The following is a 15,347-nucleotide window of genomic DNA, read 5'->3' as shown; positions in this document are numbered from 1 at the left end:
ATCAGTTTTATTACTGGCACTACATTAACATTCACTGTAGCACTACTAGTGACAGTTTTCTACGTATTACTCAATAAACGTCACTGCCGGTAATGCCTGCTACATTTCCGACGTCACCCAAAGGCAGCGGAAGAGAACACATCGCCACTGGTCGCCACCAACGGTTTCTGTGATGTGATTTACGGGAAAGTCCGGACTTGTCACTATTACCGCTAGAACATATCCATCCGCCAATTTAAAATAAAGGAAGAAAATATTAGCGAAATGTATTTTTAAAAGACCAGTTTAAATATTTCGTTTAATAAATAAGTAACTGTTTGTATGGACTAGTCACAGACTACGGGTGTTGTTATATTTCATCTTCAAAAAACTAAAAAATTAGGTAGAATGAATTGTGATAACTGTTAAACTTAATTTTAAGACATGCCTGGAGAGCAGTTTTGACTTTGCGATTCTGTTTGCAGGTTTTATATCCATTAAAGTAAGATACAATTTCAAAATAAATCCTCAAAAATTGACCAGAAGTGTTTCCAAGATTGCTGTGAAGTGGCACTTACTTACAGAATGTCTTTGATCATGTCAAAGATGGCAACAACACAGTATTTAATGCAGGGAACACTTTGTTCAGTGACAGCTCAGCTCACAGGATTTTATTGCCTGAAGCCTTGTAGTTACCAAAAGCAGTCAGCAGAGGAAAGTAGAGACCCACCAGTTGCTACAAGAGAAGCTCTGTGGCTCCTGGGGTCATTCAGTTTGTTCTGTGAGGACTTGCATGCTCATCATGCTCATCTTGTCCCCTTTCTCCTTCAACAAACCCACAGGCACTACAGTTAACTGATGACCAGAGTAAATGTCATAAAATGTTTAATCTTTACTCACAAATATGTCTTTGCTGGTTTTCCTGTGGTTCTCTGCCAGTATATGACACAGAGACTTTCAATGTAGCTTTTTTTTTTTTTTTTTACATTTTTTATTCCTGTAGGAGTTTTATTGATCTTTCATTCCAAATGAGCAAAACATTGTGTTCACTTGCTTGAAGTGTGTAGTAGCTGTTTTTAGTTTGTACTGTTAGTTTTTGAGGTTGTAATCATCGTGGTGCCGTCTTGTCCAGGCTGTCAGACTGTTTAACGTGAGCATTTGATGGAAATAAAACTACTACTTGTCTAATCTACCAAAAGTTAGTCAAATTAGTCAAAAATAAACGGAGTAAATATAAAGTGCAGTTCTTAATCAATGATTTGTTTTAGTAAGCTGGGGGGGGGGGAAGCCATTAAAACCTACCTTGCCCTGTGTGAAAAGCTCCCTGCTCCCTCTTGTTAAATCATCATGGATTAACTGTAATTAAACAAGTTTTTTTTGTTTTTTTAGAAAACTGAGTTAAATTTCCTGAGCCACACCCAGGCCTGATAACTACCAGACCTGTTGAATCAAGAAATCACTTAACCTGTCTGACAATGTGAAGCAGACTAAAAGAGAAATGCATCGTGCCATGATCTAAACAAGTTCAAGAACAGCTGAAACACAAAATCATTGACATCTATCAGTATGAAAAGGGTTACATAGCTATTTCTAAGCCTTATCCAAAAATGGAGAAAGACTAGAACAGTGGCGGACCTTCCCAGGAGTGGCCACCCTACCAAAATTATTCCAAAAGGGCATCAACTCATCCAGGAGGTCACAAAAGAACCCAGAGCAATATCTAAAGACCCGTAGGCCTCACTTGTTACAGTTAAATGGTAAATGGCCTGCATTTGTACAGCGCTTTACTTAGTCCCTAAGGACCCCAAAGTGCTTACACTACATTCAGTCATTCACCCATTCACGCACACATTCACACACACTGGTGATGGCAAGCTACATTGTAGCCACAGCTGCCCTGGGGCGCACTGGTTAAAGTCAGAGTTCATGAATGACAATAAGAAAGATCCATCCATCAGTTTTCTTCTGCTTATTCAGGCCAGGTGGTGGGAGCAACAGCCTAAGCAGAGAAGCTCAGACCTTCCTCTCCCTACCCACCTCAGGGTTATCCAGGGGAACACCAAGGCGTTCCCAGGCCAGCCAGGAGATATAATCTCTTCAGTTGTGCTGGGTCTGCTCTGGGGCATTGTTCTGATGGGACATGCTGGGAACACCTCACCCAGAAGGCTCCCAGGAGGTACCCCTGTCAGATGCCCGAACCACCTGAACTGGCTCCTTTTGATGTTAAGGAATATTGGCTAGGGATGGGAATTGATAAGAACTTAGCCATTCTGATTCTATGATACATTTTACTTATTGATTAAATTCCTTATCAGTTCTCCTAGCGATTCTTATTGGGTTCTCACTAGCTCCGCTCTGAGAGTTACCACCATTACTAAGCACCACATTACATTTATGCAAATTAATTGTATGTTGTGTGGTCTAATGTTGTGATCAGTGTTGAGTCATTACTCAAAAAGGTAATGTATTACACACATTAGACATAACACATTTATTAGAAGTAATGCAGTACATTACTTAATTACTCCAAGGAGAAAACCATTCATTATATACCACCCATTACATTACTTTCATCTTACTCTCTAAAATGACCTGAAACACACTGTATCAAAATTATTACTTAACAATCGAACACCTGAGGCTACAATCCCGAACACCAACACAAATCCCTATCCTAATGAGGACACATCTTTCTCTTAGCATTTGGGCATTTCACTACATATCGTACTGTGTATGACTGTGTACGTGACAAATAAAATTTGAATTTGAAATTTGAATTTGAACACAAAGCCAACAACACAAAACAAAGATGAAATTCAGCACAAATACACTTCAAAGTGATGGCAACAGTTATTCTACTGTAGAAACACGACCAGGTAGAAATGAAGGCTGCAACCTGACTGCTCATCCGCTTGTTACCGATGAAGTTCAGCAGCAGCTGGCCTCACCACAGCTCACAAATGACAAGGAGCCAGGCTTGGAGAGGGTGCCTGAGGTCAAGTGCCTGGTGACTGGGCCTTAGGCCACGGGGCCGTTCTGGTTATAGCCCAAAGAAGGGACATGGACTCACATTCCTGTAGGCCCACCACCTGCAGGGGGCACCATAGGGGTCAGGTGCAATGTGTGCCAGGCGGTGACCAAGGGTGGAGAATAAGAAAGACACTGGGCAAAAACAACACCCATAGAAAAATTCTTTGTCAAAAAATATCTTGATGATCCCCAAGACTTTTGGGAAAATATTCTGTGGACTGACGAGACAAAAGCTAAACTTTTTGGATGGTTTGAGTCCTGTTACATCTGACGTAGAACTAACACAGCATTTCATGACATACATGACAGACAGGCAAACATGGTGGTGGTGGTGTGATGTCTGAGGCTGCTTTGTTGCTTGCCATAATTACTGGAACCATGGATACTGCAAAGAAGAGTGGGCCAAAATTCCTCCACAGCCTCATAAAAGACTCATTGTCCATTATCACAAACGCTTGATGGCAGTTCTTGCTGCCAAGGGTGGCGCAACCAGTCAGTAGGTTTAGGGAGTAATTACATTTTCACACAGGGCACCTATACCAGGTAACAGGTTACATGTTCAACTCAGAGGGAAAAAAATGTAAACGTTAGCTGAACTGACAAGGAAATTATCACCCAGGCTTAAAGTTTGATCCATCCACGGTATCACAACCTGTCTGCGGGTCTGTGAAGCATCCATGGGACACCACATGAAGTGACAGACTGAGGTCTCTCACCCCCCACCCTCCCACTCCCAACACCTACAACTAGCACCTCCGGCCCCCAGCGCTTACGCAGTTGCCACCACGACAAGAATACAAGCATTCTTTCTCTGGTTGCCTTGGTGACACTAATTATGGGGTGTGGGAGGGCTCACGGGGCATCCGAATTCCGAAACGACCATATCGACGTATGACAAAGGCGTTCAGGGACGCCCAGTGACGAACAAGGGCTTAGTTATACACACACGCCACTCCCTGGAGCGTGTGTGTGTTTACGAGGAACTTGCACAGATTCCCCAGAGACACGTGTGCATGCCTGCCCTGCTATGATAATTACCTTGAGGAGATCACACTCCCAGTGTGTGTGTGTGTGACATAAGTGAGTGTATGTACAAATGTTTGTGTGTATGGACAAATCTGAGAGTTTAAGAGCGTCGTTTGTGCCAACTTCATGCTGTGGGCCTGCATCGAGATCTAGAAGGAGTTTCAAGGAGTCATATCAGTGATGTTACAAGGAGGACTTCAGTTGTATCTACTCAGACCATCTTTTTTTCACACACACATGCCCCGTGGGTCGTTTTCAAACACACACACCAGGAAGGACACCAGGTCAGGGGCTACAAAGCAAGGGCAAGAGCAAAGAAATAGTCCCCAGTATGAGAACAGAGGGGACTAGAAGAGAGAGAGCTGACTGGATCAAAAATAAAGTGAAGAAAGAATTGCTTTTGAGCATCAGGGTCACAAGGGTTGAATACCAAAAGAAGGCCGAAGCGATTAAGAGTATTGACATGGAGGCAGATTTATGTGCGTGTGTGTGTGTATATGTGTGTATGTCAGAGGTACAGGGAGAGCGAGAGAGATGGGTGTTTGTGTTGAGGGTGAAAGGAAGAGAGAAACTGTGTGCAGTCACAGCAGATAGCGTGAGTGTGGCAGTTACAGATGAGGGGTGGGGAGACCATTTTAACATCTCTAAAAAAAGGGGTTAGCTCCTCATATAGTCAGCAGATATGCCGGTCATGAAGGTAAGATGCATAACAGAGATAAAACAAAGGTCAAAAGTCAGAATTTGAGCAGCACATGTTTGGAACAGATGCCTTTCATGGTGGACATTTTGTCTCTGCAAAGAAGGAAAACCACAGTGCAAGTAATAACGATAATGATGGCTCTATTTTATTCAGTGCCACAGGAAATCACTATCACAGAGGCAGCGTGTACTGTGTACTACCAGCCTTTATTTGACGTTATTAAATCCAACGTTATTTTTTCTGTTTTGGCAAATGAAAATGTACACCGTGAAATGGGCTCACGGAGTTTGGTAACCAAACCTCCATACACTTGAGAAAATGACCCTTGATTTATTGTAAATCACCTAGTAGTTTTCTGTCATATACTAAACAGATTTCTAATCATATTGTTTGTCACGATTAGCTAGCCTCAAGCGGCAGTGAATACGGCCAAAAAACCAGCGACTCCAAAAACATCTCAGGCTACACGCACAGGTGCACAGGTGTTTTTTCAAACTGACATTTCACATCCACATAAGCACTATTTTTAAATCTCTGTCTGCATCAAAATGCAAAAAAACAATCTTATGTGCGGTCAAGAGCAGCAGGTAGTTATGTAGCTTTAATTAGAAATGATGGCCAATCAGAAGCCTAATATATCATATATACTGACACAAGAATAGGTTTGGTCTACATAGAAAACCCCCTTTATTTCTATCAGAGCCCCTGAGTAAGTCAGAGTTGTGTCGGGTCATGTAGCCCTCAAATATTAGTGATGTGCGTATCTATCCTGAAATCCTGGAATATCGATTCCTCCAATACCAATCATTTATGTTCTAGAATCAATTCTCACATTAAAATATTGATATTTTAGTAATTTAGAGTAAATTTGTAGTTTATCATTAACAGGAACACAGTGGAAAGAAACTATAACATTCGGATTGTCTACATTCAAAGGAACTACTTCCTCTTCCGCCTTTCATAGTCATGTGCAAAATACGGCTGTATAAATGTCTCGCGGCCCCTTGGCGTGCGCACTCACAAATCTAAAATATAACCGGGCGCTGGCATAAACTCTTCTGTTTAATCATTTTCTGTTTGACGTTTATTCAGCTGTGTGAAAACCCCGGAGGAACCCTCCCGAGGGATTAATAAAGTTAAATTTAATTGAATCTAATCTAATAACTTTAATCTCAGTTATCAAAGTGACTTATATATCATGTTTAACCCGAGTAGCGAAAGACCGCGGGGGTTTGAAGACGATGTGTCGGTCGGCTCAGATATTTGAAGTTTACACAGCTACATTCTCACCTGAAAATATGTTAAAAGTTTTTTTGCGACCCAGAAAGAGAAATAAGAGTAATATTAAAACTAAGTCACTGCCGCCATTGTTGGAAACTGGAATTGGCTGGGCCGCGCTATGAATTCTGCGATATGGTTTTTCAATTTTGTTGTCCGGGTGGAAAATTGGGAAAAATTCAGGAGAATGGTGGCTAAGGGAGATTTTCGGGGGGTTTTGCTTGTATGGTTGTGGCAACATCACTAACCTTGTCAAACACCTCAGAGAAAATCATATCACAGAATATGACGAGCGTATGTTGAGTAGGGATGGGTATCGAAAACCGGTTCGACCTGTTTCAATTCCTTGGAATTGTTTGCCATTTTTGCAAACGATTGTAAGGCCATGTTACTCCTAAATTTCTATCTTGTTCAAAGAGAAGATATAAAACAAAGTTCTAAGCTAATCGACCTTAGTGTTCTCTTTTTTTTTCTTTTTTTTTTAAAGAATCGATAAGAGAATCGATAAAGAATCAAATCGTTAAACAGAATTGAAAATGGAATCGGAATCATGAAAATCTTATCAATACCCATCCCTAATGTTGAGGCTGAAGAGGAGGACAGGGACAGGTGCTGCTAGGGCGAGACAGACGTCTCTCACGGAGTCCTTTAGTGCTGCAGGCAGGCAAGGTGTTCAAATAGTGCACAACTTCAGTTTTTTTTATTTCTATATGATGAACTCTGCATTATTAAGTGATAAGAACAAGTAATCTGATGTCCTGTAATCATTATGATGCTATAATTTGAGATACAATAAATACAATAAGTTTTTGTACAAAGTATCGGTATCGGATCAGTATCATCGATACCACCCTGAATATTACTTGGTATCGGACTGGAAAGAAAATCTGTGGTACCGCACATCACTATCAAATAGTTCCTGGATGTTTAAATATGTGCCGGTAACATACAAAGTTGTTTTTTAACTTCTTAAATTTAAAAATGCATTTTAAACTTCTGTGCTGCTATATCTCTAGCATGGCTAGCATATGTTGCTAACTTTCATAGCTATTGTAAGACTCTGCCCTTCCTGTAAAAAAACAAAAAAGGTCCATTGAAGTGAATGGAGATGGCGCAAGTCTTCCATTCAATGGCTCTGATTTCTTTTAATCATTGACACATTTAAAGGATATTAATGCTTAAAGTTTGCATTATTAGGGGCACGGCCACACTGAGACAGCTAACAGTGTAACAGTTAGCTATCTGCTAGATGTCACATGAGCGAATTCACATCACTGAACTTGTACTCCTGATGGTGTTTGTGGTGTTTTTAATGCAATAATTTGGCTAATAATGGGCTAAAGTCATCACTCTGGTTTTAGCGAGTGAACACCAGCATATTGTTCCTATGTTAGTTAGCAGCTGCTAATCAAGCTTGCAACTGTTAGCTGGAAACTTGAATTTCCTCTTTATCGAATTAAAATGTTCCTGTGAGATTAATAATAAAATGTTTGATTTTGCAGATATTTTGTTTTACACTTTTTACACATCATTTACACATAGTCCATGATAATTTGTTGATTAAAAGATTAATTAAATTGTGAATTATCCAGTTTCACCTTAGCAGTTGAGAGCCCACGTGCATGAGAACCGCTCACAATATTAGAGAGTAAAATTCTACAATTCCATAACAACTGAACAAACTCCATGTGATGAAGGTCATGTGATAAGGCAAGAAGATTTGCGATAAGTGAGTACACAGAGCTTAATCTGGGATTGCTTTGTTAACAACAATTCCAGATCAAGGTCAAGATTCCACTGTGAAGCCTATTTTCTCACTCACACAAGCAGTTGTGTATATAAAAAAACTAATATAGAACAAAAGAAGAAGAAGAAGAAGAAGAAATGTAGCTCAAATTTGAAGAAGTAAGCCAAGTCTTCCTCTTACACCTAAATGGACAGTACACTATGGACACAATTATACAAGTAAGAACTTTCTGTGACTTAAGGTGAGTGATGGTAGAGTTAGGATATAAATAATCACTCTCTGAAAACTCACACACGGCAAAGTCACAGGCAGTGTATAAAAACACACACAAGGCCACACACTGAAACACAGGAAGCCAACACTGTGCTTGTTACAAAGCACAAAAAATGCACTTAAATCACACTAAGAACCAGTATCTTGTTGTTTTTATTAGAAGGAAGTCAATAGAATCACCAAAGCTTACAGCAAGTGGAAGCCTCTGAAGTAAGTGACAACCTAATTGAAAAATGCAATTAACCAGTAGCAAATTTATTACTACAATGATGACAGTCAACTTGAGGTAAACTTTCCCCCCTTTACGTGTTGTGGTAAATGTCTTATTAACCCTTCGAAGAACATATGTGCAGGTTTTACTGGCACACAGTCTTTGTTTGAGAACATCCTCTCCACGCCGACAAAGGTTTTTTAGCAGATAAACCATATGTGTGTGTTCTGGCAAACAGGAAATGTTGGCAGGATATAATAATTCCCCCCCCCCCCCACCTTTTTTAAGTGAATGAAGTGCACGTGTGCATTGTCTCGCAGATGGATTGGAAAGAGGGACACGGGGTGAGCGAAGGCTTGTGTGCATGTGTGCCAGTAAGCAGGGAAAATAGTTCCATGCCACACACACACACACACACACACACACACACACACACACACACACACACACACTTCACACATCTCTCCCATCATGCCAATTTATCCCAAATGTAGGGGAAGAGGAAAAGATAGGAGGAGGAGGGGATGGAAAGACCTTCCACAGAGTGAATGATGTCAATAACACACAAAGCCTCAGGGGAGAAGGCTGGTTAATTGTTGTTGTTGTTTTGTGTGTGTGTGTGTGTGTGTGTGTGTGTGTGTGTGTGTGTGTCTGGGGATGCTTACCATACAGTTTCTTTTGTGTTTGCCTGCCTTTTGTTTGTGTCCACGGGTGGCAAGGGACATGCTGTCATGCTCCTTAAAGCTGTGTGTGTGTGTATTTGAGTGTGCGTTGTTTGTGAAATCCTGTGCGTGCCAGTGAGTCTGCGTGAGTCAGGTTGTGAGAAAACAAGTGCATATCTGTTGCTGAGTGTGTGTACTGAGAGTTTACTAGTGTGCAAACAAGGACTCAGGCGCAGTGCCTTATCTGAGTGTGTGTGTGTGCAACTTTTAAAGTAGTCAGTTAGATAATTAGTTTAAAAGAAAAATAAGATGCTATTAAAACGAATGTAAAAAACATAATTAAACTACTATTGATATCTGCTTTGTTCAGTAATTGATTAACACACATACAGGCCTGCTTGGCTTGCTTTTCAGAGTGTCTCCTTCCTCTCCATCACTAAATTGACCTTACGTTTGACTTCACTCACTGTGTAGCTTGTTTTCAGTTTGGGCAGTGTCACCTCTTTCTGTTTTTCTCCACCTAGCACTCTCCCACTGCTCCAGGACTCCAAATTCCCCAATCCCACTTGTTCTCCACCCGTGCCCTGGCCTCTGCCTTTGTCTGTGCAGGCGGGCGAAGGCCGGAGTCTGCTTGGGGAGGCCAAAGAGCGAGTGAGTGGTGCCCGGGCTTGAACGTGTTCATGTACATTTTTGTTCCCTGCTGGTGTGTGTCTCTCCAAATGGTCTGTAAGTGAAAGCTTTAAGGTGTCCTGATGAGATGCCTGGGATCGCAGCCCGAGGAGCTCCTGGCGAGCCTGAGACAGCGCAGCAGTTAGCTCTTCCCTCTCTTGACACTCCCGCCTTACTGTGTCCTCGAGTAACGTTACCTGGATATGAACAAAAAATGAATCGTTCAGAGGATCTCATCAACAACTTTTGTTTTATTTTCAAATAAAGAAGGAACAATTCACCTCTGTTTCAGTTTCTCATGCACACATATTAATATTAACCTATTTTTTATGAGCTAATCAGCTTTGAACCAAGCTTAGCTCAAGTTCAAAGCAGTAGTTCAAAGCTGACTCAGTCATGCAGAGATTTAACAAATAAAATACACTCTGTACTTCATTTGTTAAATCTCTGCATGACTGGCAAAAATGGCTAAATATTTACAGTTTAAAGTTAAGTTTTAAGTTTGATTAACCAGGGCCCTGTGCAAGTTTTATTTTTCTGTAAAACATGCTTACTGCATTCACCTCCTCACCAAATATCCCAAGCTGCATTAGGTATCCGGCTTCTACCTGACTAATGTGCAAACTTTTGAGCTATGGTGTGTGTAAATGAGACAAACCAGTGCAAAAATCACCTTTTCACTACACAGGATGCACAACGCACCAGGGCCCCAGGAACAGGAAGTAAAGGGCTGGGTTTAACTCACAGGCAAGCATTTAAAAATTAAATAGGCATTCTTTTAAAGCCCTCCATAGCTTTGTCCTAATTTTACACGCATTTCCCACCAATATGGCACATGGCAATAAAGACTGCTTATTGGCTCATTTAATTACAAGCATGTGCCATTTCAATGGTTTGGATCATTATGGCCATCTGCTGTTTGATAACACACACGTGTTGCTTGCAGCCCAAAAATGGTGAAGTGACAAACCTAATCACCAAAATTTAACAGATACTAAAAGGCGGATCTTTGTAAGCAGTCTGTGTGGACTCAAAACAATTAACACCACACAAATCTTACGGCAATCACTCCCACATGCTTTTAGCACAAGAGCGGGGTGATGTATAGACTGCACAGCTTCCATAATGGATTTTTTACACTCTAATTATGAATTTTAAGGCTAAAAAAAAGGCTACTTGACTTGCATGAAGAAAATAACACTTTAAAGGTTGAGTGAGGCATCCTTCTTTTTCAGATTTTGCTCCACTGGCCATCTGGTCTGTTTATTTCTCCTTGCAATGTGTTTATATTGTGTTGTTTAGCATGTTAGCATGCACCACATTCACTTTCACTCTTAGATGCAGTGTTTTGTTTGCCCATTCTACCTTCTCCCCAGGCCTGTGTGTAAGCAGAAATACCACTGTCGCAGACTGGCTGCAAAACAGTGCTTTTATTCCAATATTTACAAAACCAGGGCAGTGCACAGACAGCTAGCTGACTGTGTGGTATTTGGTAGATGTGCAGTTGCTTAAGAGCATTCATACAAGGAATAATAAAAACAGAGACACACTAATATCCACCTAAAGTCTGATAAATTAAGCCATTGGGAGGTATTGATTATAAATTTACATTTGTTTGAAAAAAATTGTTAAATCTTTTACTTGTTTTTGTTACTTTTATCAGTGTGATGAGGTTCATCAGTTTGCTAACAGCACTAAAAACTGAAACAAATGTGAAGAACCGAAATGGGTCAATCAACTACATCTCGGAGCTAGGCTAAGCAAAAATGCGCTGCTCTTGTGTTTGTGTCTGGAATCTTAAATGCTAATGCTTTCACAGGCGTGTCAGATAAAACCGATGATTTAGGCACCCTGAAGATGAATGAATTTAATCCAGAATAAAATGAAATATGTTGCTTTCAGATTTGTCTGAGTAAGCATTGGATGTAAATTTTAAGCCTTTAATATTCTCACTAGCCACACTATACATCAAACACTCACAAAGCCATCATCAAAAAATGCTTTAATGTGAGTTTTGCGTGTGTTTTTAAAGTGTGTGTGTGCGTGTGTGTGTGTGCGTGAAACATAAACGCACTTCTTGACTTGAGAATGTGACTGTGAGATTGTCTCTGTGTGTAAATACTGCCCTGGCCCCAGGGTGTACATCCACATCTGCTTCTCAGACAGGCCCATCATGGAGGACATACAGTAAATGCGTGTATACCGGCTTTTCACATTCATATTTTATATATAATTATCTGTCTACAATTGTCAGGATATGTACACGAGTTAACAGATGCCTGTGACACACTTTTCCAGCTTTGTGTGCTGTGTCGCACCTCACGCTATTATTGTGAGAGTGTGTGTGTGTGTGTGTGTGTGTGAAACTGTTTGCACACGTTGGGCCACTTCCTAAGTGTGTGTATGTGAGTCTCCATCCTGTATGTTTATATGCAGCCATGTGTTAGATCATGTAAACGTGCGCGTGTGCGTGTGTGTGATGTCATGCATGCCAGTCCAGCTGCAATCATTAGGGGCTCCTAGTGAGAGCAGGATTACAGGGCTATTAGAAAGAAGTCACACGCAAACTTACAGAGCCCCTGCTTTTAATCTTACACAGTAAACCACATTCCACTGGCAACACACACACACACACACACTCAAATGCACATAAAATGCAGTTTAAGACCCTCATCAGAATATACATACTGTATTTAGTGATGCAGATATACTGTGGAGTGCATGTTTGCACACGCAACGTTGCATGTGGTGTGTGTTCTCTCTGTTGTGTGACTTCAGTGGTTAGTGGGGGGGGGGTTAAAGGTTAGCCATTTGATCCCTCAGACACAGTGTGACCTTTCCCTCTTGTCCTGGTCAGCTGCAACAAAGCCACAGACAGACAGGAGGGGGAGGGAGACAAGGAGAGTCCGGGCAGGGACTGAGAGTGACTGACACAGAAACAGACGACATAAAGGAATAGAGACAGAGTTCAGGGGACGGGCAAGAAAGAAAAAAACAAAGCAAAGCAGCGAGAGGGGAGAGATTCAAGCCGAATAGGAGAAGATTATGCAGTTATTGCTGGCTTGATCTCCATACTGCTCCAGCCACAGAGTGACACGCTAAACAGGCCACAGCATCTGCAATGCTATTGTTTGAATATCACTTTTTTTACAGTTACTAAAGGCTCCACATTATACCCCTTTTTAACCAGTTAATGCAAGTACCACATGTCCCCAGAGTGTGTATGTTTCAGCTTAAAATAACACACAGCTCATTATTTCTTCCACGCCTGCACAGTTTTGAGCTCGGTTTCAGCATGTGCAACTTTAAATCAAACTGGAGCTGCAGCTACACCCGCCTCTTTCAGAAAGAGGTCTGTGCAGAGCAACAGAAACAGAAATAGAATAAATAAAAGCATGTGATGCAATGTAACGCTTAATAAAAATAAAAATGTAACTTCTAACAAGCTTTTAGACTTTGTGGTTCAGGTAATTATGGACACTGCACTAAAATAATTTTGCCTTTTGGATTTTTTCTTCTTCTTCTCCTTCTTCTTCAGGACAGTATGTCCTTAGAAATGAAGAACTGAATCATGGCTGTACTAATGAATTATGAGCATGTATTCTCCCTCTTAACCTGCCAAACTCACCTCCAGAATACACTGGAGAACCACAAGAACCAAAGTTAGTCCCTCTTTGTCTGATTTTTCTGCTGTTGGTGCATATGTTTATGACTTTTTTTGCTGAACCTCAATAAACTGCTTTAATAAGGAAGCTGAATCGACAATGGACAGGCTTAGTTCATCACATTCTGGACCTGACGTGACTGCTGGTGAGAGGTCATTGGAAGGAAGTTGCCAAGACGCTGCAACAGTATCTGACCAACGAAATGGCATAATGACATAACAAGTTCATAGTCGAAATCCAGTGACCATTTTTCATAGAGGAAAGGGCGGTGAAAGCTCGCATTTGAATAGGAAAGATGATCTAGAAGCATTATACTGATTGATCTTCTCCAACTACAGTCACAGCGCAGTCAAATATGGTGACAAAGAACAGAAAGGCGGGGTGGTGATGGGGGAGAAGCCGCTGTGCTGAAGGTCCATGAATGACATTAAAAGAGCATGTCAGCTGTGAAATTGGCATCAGGACACCTTGAACTGGCTTAACCTATTTGGACGGGCGCTCTGAACGGGAGGCCGCTGATGAGATGGTGGGCGGACAGAAAGGGGGAGGGTCGTTAGAGGGCTGACAGATTGTAGCGATACAAAGCTCAGCTGCATGACTGAGACAGTCATGCAGAGGAAACCAAGGTGATTAAGCAGTGATGAGAAGAAGATGACTTGACTATAACGACCTTTGTAGATTAGGGATGGATCGGTCTCCTCTGATGAGTCTTCTGTGAGTTTTGCTTTTACTTTCAAGTTCAAACTGAACATTTCTTTTAACAGAAACAACTTAAAAAATACACAAAGATTTTGCCTGTGATGCTTTTATGTGGCTGTGTACAGTTCAAATAAAAATGCAACATAAATGATCCTAAAGCACTTTTTCTTCATAATTTATTATTTCACTGTTGCTTAAACTATTGCAGCTCATATAGTGGGATGTCTTCACAATGTGTTTCAACTGAAGATTAAACATTTAAAGCTGGACTTACCTTGGACAGAGACTTTTTAAAATAATTTTGGTTTTGTACATTACAATGAATTTTAAATGAAACAACTCAGATGTAGCTTTAATTCAGTGTGTTAAGCAAAAAGATTGAATAAAACTTTGAGAAACTAAAGCATTTTTTTAACGCAATACCGTCATTTCAGGGGAAGTAAAGTAATTGGACAAATTAAATAACTGTAAATAAAATGTTTATTTCTAATACTTGGTTGAAAACCCTTTGCTGGCAATGACAGCCTGAAGTCTTGAACTCATGGACATCACCACGTGTTGGGTTTCCTCCTTTTTAATGCTCTGCCAGGCCTTCACTGCAGCGGCTTTCAGTTGCTGTTTGTTTGTTGGCCTTTCTGTCCAAAGTTTTAACAAGTGAAATGCATGCTTAGTTGGGTTAAGATCAGGTGACTGACTTGGCCATACAAGAATACAACCTCTTTGCTTAAAACTCCTGGGTTGCTTTGGCTGTATATTTTGTGTCATTGTCCAACAGTATTATGAAACACTGTCCAATCTGACTGCATTTAGCTGGACTTGAGCAGACAGTATGTCTCTGAACACCTCAGAATTCATTCGGCTGCTTCTGTCCTGTGTCACGTCATCAATAAACACTAGTGTCCCAGTGCCACTGGCAGCCATGCACAACCAGGCCATCACACTGCCTCCGCGGTTTTACAGATGATGTGGTATGCTTTGGATCACGAGCTGTTCCACGCATTCTCCATACTGTTTTCTTACCTCACTCTGGTAGAGGTTGAAAGTTCAAAGACCGATCTAGCCTTTTTATTCTTGAGGCTTATGAGTGGCTTGCAGATTATAGTGAACCCTCTGTATTTACGTTCATTCAGTCTCCTCTTTATGGTAGACTTGGATAATGATACGCCTACCTCCTGGAGAGTGTTGTTCACCTGGCTGGCTGTTGTAAAGAGGTTTCTCATCACCATATAAATTATTCTGCAATCATCCATCACTGTTGTCTTCTGTGGACGTCCAGGTTTTTTTTGCATTGCTGAGTTCATCAGTGCTTGCTTGCTTTCTTTCTTTCTTTCTTTCTTTCTTTCTTTCTTTCTTTCTTTCTTTCTTTCTTTCTTTCTTTCTTTCTTTCTTTCTTTCTTTCTTTCTTTCT

At 40.9% G+C, this 15,347-nt stretch overlaps 1 protein-coding gene across 1 annotated transcript in view; it reads right to left on the bottom strand.

Moving 5' to 3' along the window:
• Positions 1-8,167: 8,167 nt before the first annotated feature.
• The window catches only part of lekr1 (leucine, glutamate and lysine rich 1), a 101,088-nt gene continuing 93,908 nt past the window's right edge, over positions 8,168-15,347 (bottom strand). The window contains exon 12 of the mRNA XM_005920114.2: positions 8,168-9,772. Coding sequence (XP_005920176.1) covers positions 9,317-9,772 — 456 coding nt within the window. The 3' untranslated portion in view covers positions 8,168-9,316. The remainder of the gene's footprint in view (positions 9,773-15,347) is intronic.

The sequence above is a fragment of the Haplochromis burtoni genome, unplaced genomic scaffold (genome assembly GCF_018398535.1).
Source record: "Haplochromis burtoni strain Fernald_Lab_line unplaced genomic scaffold, NCSU_Asbu1 Contig_38, whole genome shotgun sequence".
Taxonomy (NCBI): Eukaryota; Metazoa; Chordata; class Actinopteri; order Cichliformes; family Cichlidae; genus Haplochromis; species Haplochromis burtoni.
The sequence above is the reverse complement of the archived record's forward strand: the minus strand, read 5'-3'. Positions and strand labels throughout refer to the sequence as shown.